General features: G+C 51.0%; 1 protein-coding gene across 19 annotated transcripts in view; it reads right to left on the bottom strand.

Moving 5' to 3' along the window:
* The window catches only part of PARD3 (par-3 family cell polarity regulator), a 514,965-nt gene that overhangs the window by 115,326 nt on the left and 383,280 nt on the right, over window positions 1-16,359 (bottom strand). For 15 of the 19 annotated variants that reach the window (XM_070056191.2, XM_070056180.2, XM_089312481.1 and 12 more), the window contains one exon: window positions 7,400-7,642. The exons of the other annotated variants lie outside the window; for them this stretch is intronic. In XM_070056191.2, the coding sequence (XP_069912292.2) occupies window positions 7,400-7,642 (243 nt within the window). The remainder of the gene's footprint in view (window positions 1-7,399; window positions 7,643-16,359) is intronic. 19 annotated transcript variants of the gene reach the window in all.

Below are 16,359 nucleotides of genomic sequence, written 5' to 3'. Positions count from 1 at the left end.
CGCCTGCTCTCACACTGGTCCTCTCTTGGGAAGGTGTGATATGAACCCATGAGGCACCGTTGCACACAGAACGAAGCGTGAGAGACTCAGCCATCACACCCAGGGCTGGGGCAGGACGAGAGGCCCCAGAGGAGTTCTTAGTGAGGGAATAATGGGGTTGTGTTCATTTTGGATGGAGAACTCCAGGTACGGGGGGGGGGGGGGGAGGCGGAGCCTGTGGAGGCAGGGCCAGTGTCAGACAGACAGTGGGGTAACTGCGTGGGCAGGGGGTGGGCCTGTGTCACCAGCTGTCCCCTGCATGGAGCAAGGCTCCTGCCTCAAGTGGGCACACAGGTCGGGCAGCACTCACCGAGGTGAGGACCACGAAGCCAGAGTTGGTTTAGGACACAAGAGGACACATTCGGCTCAGACAGGCAGGGGGCGGCGAGGGACAGCAGCTCCCAGCAGTGAGGAGAGGGCCCCAGGCCGCTGCAGGGGCCCACAGGGAAGGGGCAGGGGTGTCACAGGATAGGAACTGCAGCACATGGGGAACACACGCGGGCCACAACAGGAGAGCAGCGGCGGCCTCACTGGGCTGGGTGAGGGCATGGGAAGCGTTGGCCTGGCCCAAGGCTCAGGGAGAGCCTACTTCCAGGCCTGGCCGGCTTCCCGTGGCCCCTGTCCTGTCTTCAAAGCCCACTCGGGCACTCGCTCCATGCCCTCCTCTCACTGGCAAAGACCCTTGTGACTGCACAGGTCCCATGAGGGCCACCAGCCTCCCTCACAGAATGCATCTGCCACATCCACCGTGCGGTCCCAGGGATGGCCAGAGCTCCCTGAGGGAAGGCCGCGTGGCGTGGGGGAGGCTCAGCCGTGCACACAGGCCTGGATGCAGCTTCCGAGAAGCCTGCGTTAGCAGTGAGGAGGGAAACCAGGTGGTCAGCGAGGAGGCTGTGGTCAACACAGCAGGAGAGGTACTGGCAAGTCTCAGGCCAGCAAAGGGGCAGGCACGGGGCAGATGGGGAGCCCCAGGGAGCAGGCTCCACGCAAGAAGGGTGGGGACCCAGAGCTGCCCGAGGAAGGCGCTGTCCTCAGCAAGTGATGCATGGGCGGGCACAGGGGAGGGTAGGTTACAGGTGAGGGCGGGCACGGGAGAGGGCAGGTTACAGGGGAGGGGGGTTACAGGTGATGGGGGGTCACAGGGGAGGGGGGTTACAGGGGAGGGGGGTTACAGGTGAGGGTGGGTTACAGGGGAGAGGGGTGACAGGGGAGGGGGTTACAGGGGAGGGTGGGTTACAGGGGAGCATGGGTTACAGGTGAGGGCAGGCACAGGGGAGGGCGGGTTACAGGTGAGGGGGGTTACAGGGAAGGGTGGGTTGGGGGGGTTACAGGTGAGCGTGGGTTACAGGTGAGGGTGTTACAGGTGAGTGTGGGTTACAGGTGAGGGTGTTAGAGGTGAGCATGGGTTACAGGTGAGGGTGGGCATAGGGGAGGGTGGGTTACAGGGGAGAGGGTAACAGGTCAGCGTGGGTTACAGGTGAGCGTGGGTTACAGGGAGGGCAGGTTACAGGTGTGGGTGTTACAGGTGAAGGCAGGCACAGGGGAGGGTGTGTTACAGGTCTGGAGCCAGGAGGCAGGTTGGCAGGAGGAACAGAGTGTGGACCATTTGCCTAGGGGGAAGGAGGAAGTTGGGGAGGGGCAGAAACTGGCAGCAGATGACAGGCTGGACAGGGCTGGCTACTCAGCTGGGGTGCCCACCCCAGGACACAGGCTGTCTAGCCGCTCCAGCGAGAGGAACCCCTACGCAAGAACAGCAGAGGCAGAGCATGGTGTGTGTGGAAGGAACCTGGGACCTGACTTTTGGAACTGTGAACGTAGCTTTGCTACCTGAGCCGGGGCTTCAAAAAGGCCTGTGTCTCACCACGGCCGGGACAGGAGAAACTTGGCTTTGTTCTACGTCTGCAAGACCGCCTTTCCACGCCGCTGGATTCCAGTTTTAATGGGGGGAGGGGGGCAGGTTCACAAAGGTCTTTTCTTTTAAAACTGGCATTTTCTCTTTAGTGGTAAAATGCATGCAAAAAGCGTATGATTATGGTATTTATGGTCCCATTAAGGTGTCCTCAGCCAGCCGGGGGAGTCTAGCCTGCTATTTTCATGCTATTTAGATTTATAGCAGCACAGTTCGTATTTTATTTCAATTATATTGGAGGACAATGCACTCTCGGTGGCAAATGATTGTACGGTGACAGTCAGCACGTGTCCACGAGGGCTGTCTTTGGAGTTTTCAACCACAGATGCTGGTGGCTGGAGACAGAAAGACAAATTGCATGGTGTACTGGCGTAAATACAAAGCATCATGGACGCAGGTTTTATCAGTTCTTGGTCAGAATTTAAAACATACTACACTTTCTGAGCTGCAATTGTGTAGCTCACGTGCAAACGAACTTCCTGGGGTCTTTGTGGTGCTAGGGCAGGTGAAGCCGCCGCCGTCCGTGATGCGGGCACCCCGTATAGGCAGACCCTTGCTTCTGGAACAGAGCCCCCGACAGCTGTTCACACCAGGACTCCTGCTGGCCTGCCTCACGGCAGTTAACTTGATGCTAAGAGAAATGCCAGCGTTTTCTATCAAGTTTGAGGAGTTCAGTCTCCCCACCTCCGCGGAGCACTGCCAACTTGGAAAGAGTGAGAACCTCAGGAACGCAGAGCAGGAAAGGACGTCAGGGAGCTCCACGAGACACCAAAGGACAACCTTCCCACCACCCAAGGACAGACAAAACTGGCAGAGAGACCGCCTGCTGCTCTTCGTCAGGTCATCTTACGTACCCGGCATCACTTTCAACCTCAGTGCCTGTGTGTGCAAGCGACCTGCAGGCCTCAAGCTGCACACAGGGAGCCCTAATCTAAGCTGCTCATGATACGCTGTGAGGTCTGGGGGAGACGGACAAGTGGCGCCCACAAGACTGCCTCCTCGCGCTCCTGAAAAACGGATGTCGGCACTGAGGAAGCAGACCCATCTTCATGAAAGCAAACCTGCTTCTGCACCCACTGCCACCCCCCGGGGAGACCTGGAGGGAGCTCCTGGCTCCTGGCCCAGCTGCCTGCTGTGGGCATTTGGGGAGTGAGTCAGCAGATGGAAGATGTCTCTGTTGTCCCTCACCCCATCACTTTGCCTTTCACAATGCAGACCCCAGGAGGCAGCCACTATGGCTCAAGTAGACCAGGATTTCCTGACTCCAGCCCCCAGCCAGGCCTGGGGCCACTGTGGGCATTTGGGGAGGGAGCGGTCTTTCTCTGCCTGCCTCTGTCTCTCAAATAAACGAACACTTTTTATAAGATAAGTTTTTGTGAAAAAACAAAAAACAACAACAACAACAACAACAAAAACAATCTTGAAAACCCAGGCCTAACTTTTTCATAAAGCATATTTCCACGAGCTCTTTCAAAGACACCTCATATGCATGGTTTCCACATTTTCTGCCCCAAACAAGCTTATCTTTTAACTCCCTTTTCCATGAACATCCTGGAGCCCTCTCAGAGCAGAAAGCTGGACCTCACGTACAAACAGGGCAAAAGTCACTGGACTCGGAAGGGCACAAGGGCTGGAGACATGTAACTGAGAGATGCAACGGGTAAACTGAGTCAGCAGACGCCGTGGCACAGGCTACCAAACTTAAGAGAACCCCATGTGCCAGGCACCACTACAGTCATGATTTGTGCAAGTGTTTAGGTTTTAAAAAAATATTGGCTACATTAAATGAACACTACTCAGTTGGATGTAATGGTCTTATCATTTTGTTTGTATTTAATTTGTAAAGATGCTTGGTTTTATGGCAGTATAATGGTTATCAACAGGAGTTTAGTTCTATGTCATTTTTATATATATTTAAGCGACAGTATAAGCAAAAGGATTTAATTCAACGTTGCCATTTCAAGAGACTGTCTCTCCTTTGAAGGGCAGTTTCCACACAATGCAAGCCTGCTCCTCCCTTCTCTGATGTAAAAGACCCAGGCGGGATGGCATTACTCCCAAGCCACGGTCTCCTCTGGGTATGGGCAGGTGCAGAATCCCCTCCAGGTGCAGCAATCAGTAACTGCTGGGTCACATCAGTCACTGCTCTCGTGGACACCTTGGTGTCTGCAAAAGTAACACTTAACAAGACATTAAAGTCTCTGTACTTCCTTCTTCCCCCAAAACAAACCAACAACGTCTAGCTTGAGTTGAAACTATCTTCGAAATCTTGCATTCCGACAGATCTTTCTGGAAGTGCCTAGCACTGTGCAGCATCCGAGTTCTAGAGGGATCTCCTGCTTGGAACAGGGGTCTGAGGTATTCACTGTTTTGTGTACTTGTTCTAGGACTGAACAAGTCCTAGACCCTTCTGGACGAGTCTGCCAGGCAGGTGTTTTAGGCAACTCGGTTAGGAGGCAGACTTTTGGTCTGGGGTTAGCATGGGGCGGGGAGCACAGGCACCCCAAACAGCTGCAGCCCACTAGGCATTCACAGAAACCCTCAGGTGAGATTTCTACAGGTATAGGTCTCAGGGTTTGAAGCAGCCAGGAGCCGGGGTGGTCCCTTTTGTCATCAGATGGGACTTGTGAGAGACATGAATGACTGCAACAGGTATATCTCTATCTATGTCCTAGGTTTTTTCCTTAAGATCTATTTATCCGAAAGGCAGAGTTACACAGAAAGAGGGGAGGGAGAGAGAAGGAGAGGGAGATCTTTCATTGTCTGGTTCGCTCCTGAAATGGCAGCCATGGAGCCTGGAACTCCATTCTAGTCTCTCACATAGATAAGGGGGTTCAGGCACTTGGGCCATCCTCTGATGGTTTCCAGGTGCATTAGCAGGGAGAGGGATCAGAAGTGGAGCAGCTGGGACTCGAACCAGTGCCAATACGGGACACTGGCACTGCAGGCCATGGCTTAACCCACTGTACCATGACACTGGCCCAAGGAAAAGTCTTTTTTAGTAGAACCTGATTGGGGTCTCTTTAGCTTCCTGTGTTTGGAGGTCCTCGTCTCTTTCAAGATTTGGGAATATTCTGGCATTATTTCATTAACTAGGCTCTGAATGCCTCTCATCTTTTCCCCTTCAAGCATTTCTATGATGAAAATATTTATTCACTTAATGGTGTCCAACACGTCTCATGCACTTTAACATTATTTTTCTTCATTTTTGTCTTTATTTTTGTCTGACTGATTTATTTCAAAAGATTTGTCTTTTTTTTTTTTTTTGACAGGCAGAGTGGAGAGAGAGAGAGAGAGAGAGAGAGAGAGAGAGAGAGAGAGAGAGAGAGAGGAAGGTCTTCCTTTTGCTGTTGGTTCACCCTTCAATAGCCACCACGGCCAGCGCGCTGCGGCCAGCACACCACGCTGATCCGATGGCAGGAGCCAGGTGCTTCTCCTGGTCTCCCATGGGGTACAGAGCCCAAGCACTTGGGCCATCCTCCACTGCACTCCCGGGCCACAGCAGAGAACTGGCCTGTAAGAGGGGCAACCGGGACAGAATCCAGCACCCCGACCGGGACTAGAACCCGGTGTGCCAGTGCCGCTAGGTGGAGAATTAGCCTAGTGAGCCGCGGCGCCGGCCCGAGATTTGTCCTTAAGATCAGAAATTCTTTCTTCTGCTCCATCAATGCCAAAATTACTGATTTTAATATCTATTTCTTTACTGACTCTCATGCATATCATGTATCATTTCTCTAATTCCTCTGAATTATGTGCCTCTGTTCTCAAACCAGCACCCCTCTGGGATGCCGGTGTTGCAGGTGGTGGCTCAGCGGCTGTGCCACGATGCCAGCCCCCATTTCTCTGGTTCGTACACTAGATGAGGACGGTGCTTCAAGCGGTGAGTGCTGGAATCGACGATCAACAGTAGGTCAGATTTTTTGCTAGTCCCTCCAAAAGACACTGACTGGCATGACTGACTACTGACGTTTCTGGTGTCCTCCTCCCAGGGAACACCCCCCGTGGGACGCTCACAGCCCTGCAGCAGGAGACCACCTGCATGCAGCTCATGGCACAGCAGCCTCCAAGTGCGAGGTCTTTAAGGGAAGTGTCACCGCCCGGATGACAACTTTATCCTCTGAAGCCTGACACAGCTGTGAGCAAACCAGCGTGCGGACCACCAGCCTCCCCGAGGGAACCTGCACTGCTCCCTCACCACAGCCAATAAGGTAAGAAAGCAAACCAAAGACAGCGTAATGCAACACTCACTTGACTGCAGCTTGGCCTGGAGAGTTGCCTCTCCGCTCACCACTTTCAAAAAGGCTTCCTTGGGCTGTCTGAGGGCTCCCTGCTGCATTTGCAAAGCTCCATTCAAAAGGAGTTGGAAGTAGGGAATTAAAACACAGAATGTCTGCACAGAGCAGCAACCAGAGACGCACGGATGGAAGCCCTGGGGGATTTGTCCTGACACACCTCTGGCCTCGCCAGGCTTCCCAGAGCGAAGCTCCAGGACCAACAGAGCTGCTGCCCACCCTGGGGAGGTGGAAGACATGCAGGTGGCTCCCACCAGACCCACTGCGTCAACATCCTGGGAGAGGGCCAGCCAGTCTGTGCTCTGAGAAGCCCTTCAGGTGATCACAAGGCGCGCCGACGCCTGACAGGCTCTGGTGTTCAGGAACCTGCTATTTGTACCTCTCAGAGCCCACTTCCCATGAAAAGCAATGTTGCAGGAAAGCAGCATGGGACGTGATGGGATTGACACTGGGGTTACAGCAATAACACACATGTAGTTCCATGTACCAGTGACTGAAAACTATTTTCCTTGTAAGCTAAAATGCACAAAGATCCACTTCAAAGCACTGCAGTTAAAATGGGAAATGCACAGACAGCATTTGAAATAAATACACAATGGTAACACACAGCCGTTAATGAATACATAGCCACATAGCTAAAACAGAGGTACACAGACAGCTGTTAAAACGCAGTCCACAGCGCACTTCTGTATGTTATCCCAAACATCCGTAGTTCAGACTGGAAACACCGTGTTTCTTATTCACGGATTTTCTCAGAACAGAAAACTCTGCCAGCAGAACGCCAGGGCACCCTCCCCATCGTAACGGAAGAACGCGTGCCACTTCCCATCTGTCGGATCACACAGCTGGACCCTCTGCTACCTACGAAAGGCAGCGTCGCTCAAGCCGAAGGGCGGTCATTCCAGGTTTGCTCTTTATCTGAGTCCTGGCTCCTCGGCCCTGCAGCCGGTTTAAGGGCAAGACGGACCGAGCGGGCATCATGAGCAAAGCTACCCAGGCCTTTCCTCCCATCGGTGCTGCCTTGTGCACACTCAGCGTTTAGACACAGCAGGTTTCAGAAAAGGCAGTTCGGGGGGAGGGCTGATGCCCAGCCCACTCCCTCGTAAACACCTCTACCAGTGTGGGCTGGGGCAGCGCTGGGACTGCCCCTGGAGCCTACCTGTCCACGGGTGAAGGTTTGGGGTTCCGCGGCTTCTTCACTTGTGCATAGAGAGCATCCATCAGGTGTCCTTCTCTCGGGCTCTGGGGCCTGGCGCTGAGGGCCAGGGAGCCCTCATAGGGAGAAAGGCCCCCGTACATCGACTCCTCACCACAGCCGAACGTCCGGTGAAAATCCTGGATCTCGGCATAGTCGCGCTCCCGAGCCTGTCGCTCCCTAAATTCTCGGGTTTTGGCTTGAATCCTGTAAAGTTAGAACAGAGCTGAAACAAGAGAAGCTCCTCCTTTGCTGAGAAGTGCACACAGAAACAGTGGTTGCGATTACGACGCAGAAGGGGCCTCACGTCATGCAGCTTGAGGAGATCAGTGGTGTCACTGACGCTACCAGAGTTCTCGACGGCCCCATCTCGCCAGAGGCACAGGAATCGCTTCCCACACCTGCAGCCGTGCCCACAGGACACAGGCCTCACATTTCAGTGCTCACCCAAGCAGTGCCCACGTCCCAAGCAGCTTTACGAGCTCACTGGGAAGAGAGAGCTCCTGGCGCTCGCTCGGCTGTCGCTCACGGAGGGGCTCAGGCGACACAGACGCGTGCTAGCGTGTGCGTGTCTATGTGAATACTCTAGGTTCCAGATGAACCCACACTGCAACTCCTCCACGACAGCAGATCACGCTTTGGTGCCACTGACCTGGACTTTATGTGACACCTGCACTGGCGTTCGGGACAAGGGGGGCTGCACCTGAGCAAACCCTGAAATGAAGCCGGTCAGCATTCCAACAGACCCGAAGCAGCCACAGTGACCGCAGCTCCCCGTGCGAAGGCTTTACTGAGTCACCTGGCACAAAATCTTCTTCAACTTGCAATGTATCAGTATATTTTAAGCCCTGAATCAATCTTTGTTATCAAAAATGATTAAATAACCCTGAAGAAAATGGTGATGAATTGAGGGGAAACAGTATCCATTACACACACACTGCAGTGTTTGCTGAAAGAAAGTGGAGTCCTTTATATAAAGCGATATTTTAGACTGAGTTCAATGTTTCACTGCAAACTTAGCTGCTTTTTTAGCATCTGAAGTAGACTTCCAATAGCACAACTGACACATTAACATATATGCAGAAGAATCAATAAACAATGCTAAAACCAGATGAAGACTTCACAGAGGAGAAAAGAAAGGAGAACCATGGGTCACTATTCCTCATGAATACGGAAGCCAAACTCCTTAACAAAACATGTAGCAAGTAGAATTTAGCCATAGATAAAGAGAATTCACCACCGTGTCCAAATCGCATTGATGCCACAAATTTGAGCCAGATTCAGTATGCAAAAATCAATCACTATAATCTATCACATTAACAGGTTAAAGAAGACATGTCACATGATTTTATCAACTGAGGCGGAAAAGCATCTGACAAAATTCAATGCCATCGTAACAAAACCTCTCAGTAAACCAGGAGCAGAGTGCAACTAATTATGTTCCACAAGGAGCAGCCACGGGAAACCCCGAGGCTCCAGCACACTCACGGAGAAAGACAGGACACATCCCCTCGAATAGGAGATAAGGCAGGACAGGTGCTCCACCACTGTGAGTGCATGCAGAGCTGGCCCTTCCAGACAGTGTGAGAAGCCTGGGTAGGGAATAAAACCCACACATACTGGAAAGAATGAAACTCCTCCCACCTGCAGCAGACAAGATTGTCTACAGCAAAACCCCAAGAAAACTGACAAAAGTCCAAAACTAAGAAAGCAGTTCAGAAAGACCCCAGCATGCAAGATCAATGGACAAACACCCATCGTGTTGTCTATCTGCCGGCAACGAACACGCGGATGCTGAAACAGAAAACACAATGGTGTTTATGTTCCTGAAAAGAGGAATACAGATACGTAAACAGAAAGGGTGGATTATGGGTACATAAAAAATCTCACAGAAATGCACAGAACTCAGATGCTGAATACTGGATAACGCTGTGGAAGAAATCGGCATCGGGGATGGCACTGTGGCTAAGCACCCCCGCAGCCGGGATGCCCACCACCCACATCAGAAAGGCTGGGTGCAAGTTCCAGCTCCATTTCTGAGGCAGCTTCCTGCTAACGCACACACCTGGAGGCAGCAGGTGACGCTCAAGAGCCTGCCGCCCCGATGGGAAGCCCAAACGCAGTTCTGGGATCCTGGCTTTGGTCTGTGGGCATCTGAGTAAACCAGTGAATGAATGAAAGACCTTGTCTATCTCTTTGCCCCGCCAATAAATACAGAAGAAAAAAAAAAACTTAAAAAAAAAAAAAGATCTAAAGGAGGGGTCAGGAATCTTATATCTGCCAAAGGCCATTTGGAAACGTATAGCACCACTCATGGGCCATACAAAATCATCAACTTACAGATTAGCCTGCTACAGATTTACTGAATCTCAACCCCCACCCGTGTTTGCCTTAACAGGGCCAGTTCAAATACTTTGCAGGCCTGACACAGCCCGCGGCCTGGACATTCCCCTGCCCTGATAAAGAACAGCGGTCACGGACATGAAGACCCACAGCACACCAGCGAGCTCGCCCCAGTCCGACACACAGGTTTCCAGTGACTCCTGTAAAAGCCACAGCAAACAAACGATTCTAAAGCTTGTACAGAAAGGCGAAAGGTAAAACAGTTGAAGAGTTGTAAAAAAGAACAACAAGTGCTGAATACAGCGGGGCTGGAATCACACACATGGGCTCTAAGACTCATGACAGCCGCTGTCACCTGTCAGGGCAGCATTGTGGGGAGTTCAGTGGCACAGATCAGTGGATGAGAACAAAGGGCCCAAACAGACAACAATCAATTTCTCCCAGCCATGCAAAAACACATCAATGGAATAAAACAGTTTTACAACAAACGGTACCATTTGACATCCAAAGTCAAAAAAAGAAAGAAAGAAAAGAAAAGAAATCTAAACTTAGGGGGCCAGTGTGATGGCACAGTGGGTTAAACTGCTGCTTGCAACACCAGCATCCCATATTGGAGTGCTGGTTAGAGACTCGTCAGATCTGCTTCTGATACAGCTTTTTTTTTTTTTTTTTTTTTTTTTGACAGGCAGAGTTAGACAGTGAGAGACAGAGAGAAAGGTCTTCCTTCCGTTGGTTCACCCCCCAAATGGTTGCCACAGCCGGCACGCTGCACCTATCTGAAGCCAGGAGCCAGGTGCTTCCTCCTGGTCTCCCATGCAGGTGCAGGGCCCAAGCACTTGGGCCATCCTCCACTGCCTTCCCGGGCCACAGCAGAGAGCTGGCCTGGAAGAGGGGCAACTGGGACACAATCAGTGCCCCAACCAGGACTAGAACCTGGGGTGCCAGCGCTGCAGGCAGAGGATTAGCCTAGTGAGCCACGGCGCCGGCCATGATACAGCTTCTTACTAATGCACCTGGGAAAACAGCATTAGACAGGCACCTGCCAACCATGTGGGAGACCCAGATGGAGTCCTGGTTTCGGCCTAGTCTCCCCCGGCCCCCCAGCTGCTGTGGCCATTTAGAGAATGAACTAGGAGACAGAAGGTCTCTTTCCCCAGCACCCATCTCTCTGCCTTTCAAATAAATTAATTAATGGAGGGGGAAAAAAAAAAAGAAAGAAACTCGAATGTAAAATTCACAGCTCACACAAAAGTTACCCGAAATGGTCACGGCTTTAAACGTCAAACTTCTAGGGAACTTTAGGAGAAAACGCTGCAGAGTATCTCAGGGCCCCGCGTGCTCTGTGACGACTTCTCGCAAAGGGTCCCCAGGGTGCTGTTCCTAAAGTGAAACCACAAAAGTGGACACCACCCACGGCTCGACGTTTTCATCCTGGGGACAGGCTCCCCCAGCATGGGAGAACTCGTGGTGGCAAAGCACGGCTCGAGAAAGGAATCTGAGCCAGAGTATATAAAGAGCCCTCGAGATTCAACAAGGAGAAAACAATGCTATGAGCAAATGGGCGAAGGCACAGAGAGGGCTGCACTGCAGAGGACAGGCCAAGGACGCTGAAGGTAGCATTTTCACAACACTCCAACAGCCTCCAGTCAACATGAGAGACAAGGCTGGACGCAGGCCAGGAGGCAGGGGACCAGTCTCCACACAGCACCGGGGACACCTCAACAGTACAGCCACCCAAGGAAACCTGGAAAGCTCCCTGGCGGTTTGGTAAAGAGTTAAAAATGCACGTTCAGCATTCCACCCAGCGATTGTGTGAGCAAGCATCTGCACAAAATCCTGGACACCACTGTTCACAGCCATTCTAAGTCTCATAACCAAGATGTCCTTTACAAGGTTATGGATAACTCAAACCAGCCACGCCCACATTGCAGAACGCTACTGGGAGGTGAGGGTGTGCACACTACAGCCATACGGCACATGGAACCACTGTGTGTGCGCACACACTACAGCCACACAGCACCCTGCACCACTGTGTATGCACACTACAGCCACACAACACCCTGCACCACTGTGTGTGCACACTACAGCCACACAGCACCCTGCAGCACTGTGTGTGCATACTACACACAGCACCCCACACCCAGTCATACAGCACCCTGCACCAGTGTGCACAACACTACACTTAGCACATGGAATCACTGTGTGCACACACTATACACAACACACTGAACCACTGAGTATGTGCATACACTACAGCCACACAACAACCTGAACTACTGTGTGTGCACACATTACAGCCACACTGCACCCTGTATCACTGTGTGTGTACATACACTACAGCCACATGGCACCCTGTACCACTGTGTGTGTGCACACACTATAGTCACACAGCATCCTGAACCACTGTGTGTGCACACACTACAGTCACACGGCACCCTGAACCACTGTGGACGTGCATACACTACAGCCACACAGCACCCTGAACCACTGTGTGTGCACACACTACAGTCACATGGCACCCTGCACCACTGTGTTCTATTCCTGGATGGCAGGCTGGTGATACCCATGTACCTGATAGATCAGTTGGAAGAGACCTAGGTACCTGTGCCAGTGCGGTCACCTGGTCCTGACACCACACGGTGGTCACCTAGGCCAATCACTGGGGCTAACTGAAGCAAGGGGCTGTTGCACCTCAGAGTGCCATCTTTTTTTTTTTTTTTTTCCATTTATTTACTTGAGAAGTGGAGATAGAGAAAGAGATACAGACAGCTCTTCCTTTTGCTGCTTCACTCCCCAAAATCCTGCAACACCTGGGACTGGGTCAGACTGAAGCCAGGAGCCCAAAACTAAATCCAGGTCTCCCTCATGGCTGGCAGGGACCCATGTCCCTGAGCCCTCAACCTGCGGCGTGCCTCCCAGGGTGTGCGGAGCAGGAGGCTGGATGGGAAGTGGTGCAGCCAGGACTTGAACCAGGCTCCAATGTGGGATGCAGGAGTCCTATCTTAACCACTGCACCAAATGCCCTAAGATCTCTGTAACTTCCTATGAAAATAAAATTATTTCAAGACCAAAAGTTCAAAGAAACCAGATTGTCACACTACATCACAAGCGGCATCTGTGTCTGTCTCCCTTGTTTCTTGTCACCACTCAAGTCTTGTGTTCCAAGTTGTGAACCTAGAAGATCCAATCTAATTGGATTAGCTATGAAATGGAAGCATCTTCAGCTCCCCTAACCCAGTGTTTCTCAGTTGGGCCTCTGACATTCAACAATGGGTGATTTGCTGTGGTGTAACCCCAGCACGAGGAGCCCCGCTGCATGTAACCAACACAGCCATGAGCCAACCTGAAGTGCTTCTCACAGTCCCGAAAGCTCCACAAGAGGTCCCACGTCTCCTGAGCCGAGAACCATTGCTTTCTGAGCTAGCAGGACAGCACTGGAAAGGTTAAGGCATTTTATCAAGAGAATCCTAGATTCTAATAACTCTAAGTGCTCCAGACAGAAAACTGACAAGAGGAACGGCAACTCACATTCTAGTGCCATGGTGAAAGTCTGACCTCGCATCACGACACCCATGTTCCGCATCAGCCTCTGATTCCAGCTTCCTGCTCATGCACACCCTGGAAGGCAGCACAGGATGGCTCAAGTACCCGGGTCCCTATTACCATATGGGAAACCCGGAAGATGGAGCTCCTGGCTCCTGGCTTTGACAAGATCCAGCCCTGGCTGTTGTGAGAATTTGGGAATAAAGTAGCAGACAGGATCCATCTCCCTCTTTCCATCTCCCTCTCTCCCCCTGTCTCATGCATTAAAAAAAAAAAAAAAAGTGTAATGTCAAATTTAGCTAAAATTATACATTTTTAATTGTATTGTATCTGGGGCTGTGTTGTGGTATAGCGGGTTAAGGAGCTATCTGCATCACTGGCATCCTATATGGCAGCCATTTTAAGTCCTGGCTGCTCCACTTCCGATCCAGCTCCCTGATAATGCACCTGGGAAAGCAGCAGAATATGGCCCCAGTGTTTGGGCCGCTGCACTCATGTGGGAGACCAGGATGGAGTTCCAGACTCCTGGCTTTGGCCTGGCCCAGCCCTAGCTGTTGCAGCCATTTGGGGAGTGAACCAATGAACAGAAGACCCCTTTCTGTCTCTGTCTCTCCCTCTATCTTTCTAACTCTGCCTTTCAAGTAAATAAAACAAATCTTTAAAAAACTGTACTCTATCCATATAAAGCAGTTATAACAGTCAGGGACATTACTGTAAAAGCTTATTACCAATGAATACTGGTATCTATGATGGAAAGCTGACATGTTGAGAAATAATTTTATGCTTTGTACCATCCTGACTTTTTGACACTGGATTCAGTCAGAAAAAAAAAAAATGAGTGGACAGACAACAATCCTTCCTTTAAGCCAATGGGATATTAACTTGAAGCTCAATTATGCCTTCTGACAACCTACTTTTAGGCTACCATCAGTCACCCATCACAAGGTGACTGAGGATACCTGCTAAGTCTTGAAGGTTGGGAACTGTGAGATATGTGGAGGGAAATAAAGTAAGCACACAAACATGCAGCTGAGAGGTTTCCATTCTGAGAGCCTTCAACAATCAAAGGGAGTGACTTGGGTGGATTCACAAATGACTCTATCCTATGGGACAGGAACTCAACTCATCAAGAGTGTGAAGACGGGCATGTGCAGCTGCTCAGAGACCAGGACAAGGTCCTGCTCGGTGCGGGAGCCTCAGGCTCCCCGGGTGCTGCACATCAGTGTCACAGCGTTACTGATGGGTCTGGGCTCTCAGTGCACTCTGGGTCAAATTACACAGAAAACGGCGTTCCCTGGAGGTCAATTTCTCAGAAGAAACCCTGGGCGGCAGGAGGGGCTGCTCACAAAGGCCAGCTGTCCACTGCTGTCTTTTACCCAAATCTGTGCACAAAGACCAGCCTTGAATCCAATGCACTTCCCAGGCCATCAACAGCACCTTCTGAGAACACTGATAACTCTTCTAAGCGAGGACAAGGGAAGAATTTACAGCTCGGCTGCTTACCTGGTGAAAGCTATAGGCGCCTTTGCTCTCCACCCTAGGGGCTTCCAGGGGGAATAAAAACCGTGGCAGAAAGCACGGCACACCTGCGGCGCACATGCAGGGCCAGGCTGGGGCGGGGGGGGCTCTCGGTGCTAGGAGGCTTGTTGGGCAAAGGGGGATCCTGACACCCAGGAACAAACTGTGGGTTTGGGAACGCTGCTGACAACTGATGAGCAGACTTAGCCAAAAGCATCAACCATGCTCTGCACCAGACTGGCCTGCACCCGGTGTCCTGTGCATTACACAGGGAGGGGGGGGCTCCAAGTGGAAGAGAAAGGTAGTATCTTGTCTACAGGTTTGCGAAACTGACTTCAGGAAAAGAAGTGTTTGGCTCAGGAAGAAAACATGTTTGGTGTCACAACGGAAATACCATGGTTTCTGGGGGAGACTTTTAAACGGACGGTGTCTCTCTTGAGTTAAGCCCTGCCAGTTCCAGATGGCCAGGGCAATAAAAGGGCACCCTCTATTCTTTTATTGTGGCCCGAGGTCACCAGTGACTGCTAAGATGTCACGGTCATCCGTTTCTCTGAACAGCCAGGCTGTTGTCTGGTCCTACACATCCCATTTAACTCGGCCCAACCCTGAGCAGCTACAGAAGTCACCGATTAGTCCCAGACACAGCAAAAGCAGTCAGTGTCTGCTGCTCCGAGCAGCTCAGCGTCCGTCCCAGGCACCAACAAAAGAACAAGTCCGAGGCTGAAACCAGCCCAGGCAGCTGTCCTGGCCGACACCGACACACACTCCCCTGCACTTATGATGTGGAGGAAAACACAATTAAACGACAATGAAAAACTTCTCATCAAGACTTACAAAAAGTTATTAAAGAATTTATCAATTGTTATGTTCAAATGTAAATATTCACACCTTTCCTTTTGGTTAAAAAAAGTCTTTTCCATTATGATAATGAAACTGCCTTCAACCTGCATAGAAAATAATACACAAAATAATGTAATATACTAAATAAAGTAATAAGGTTAATTTCTTCCCTGCTGTCACTAAATTCACACTAACAGCCTGTCTGCAGCTTGACATCAATTAATGATTTTAATTCCAGACGCTTGTCCCAGTGTTCGGCGGCTCCGTCCGCTAATTAAAATGGATGACGCGTGATGCAGATCAAACACACACGGCTTCTGTTCTCCTAACATTTCTATTCATTAGTATTTTTGCTTTTTACAATAAATGGCTTTTAGCACTAATTGCAGCAGAGCAGGAGGAAAGGAACTTGTTTATAGCTATGCAGTGCATTCTCTACCCGTCCAGGAAAGGCGCCAGGCCCTGGAGTCATGGCTGAGGGACCGGCTCCTCGGGACGGTACAGCAGTGGTGAACCTGAACCAATCAGCGCGTCCCAACACCTGTGAGCATCCATGAGCAGAACCCGCCTGGGGCTCGTTTGTTAGACTACAAGAAATAGAAATTGATCTTAATAAAGAATGCTGTGAACATTTACAGAAGACAAAACATACTAATAATAGTCTAGCAAAAAAATCTTTT

This window comes from Oryctolagus cuniculus, chromosome 13, assembly GCF_051225735.1.
Source record: "Oryctolagus cuniculus isolate XC-2025 breed Fujian yellow rabbit chromosome 13, ASM5122573v1, whole genome shotgun sequence".
Lineage (NCBI taxonomy): Eukaryota > Metazoa > Chordata > Mammalia > Lagomorpha > Leporidae > Oryctolagus > Oryctolagus cuniculus.
The sequence above is the reverse complement of the archived record's forward strand: the minus strand, read 5'-3'. Positions and strand labels throughout refer to the sequence as shown.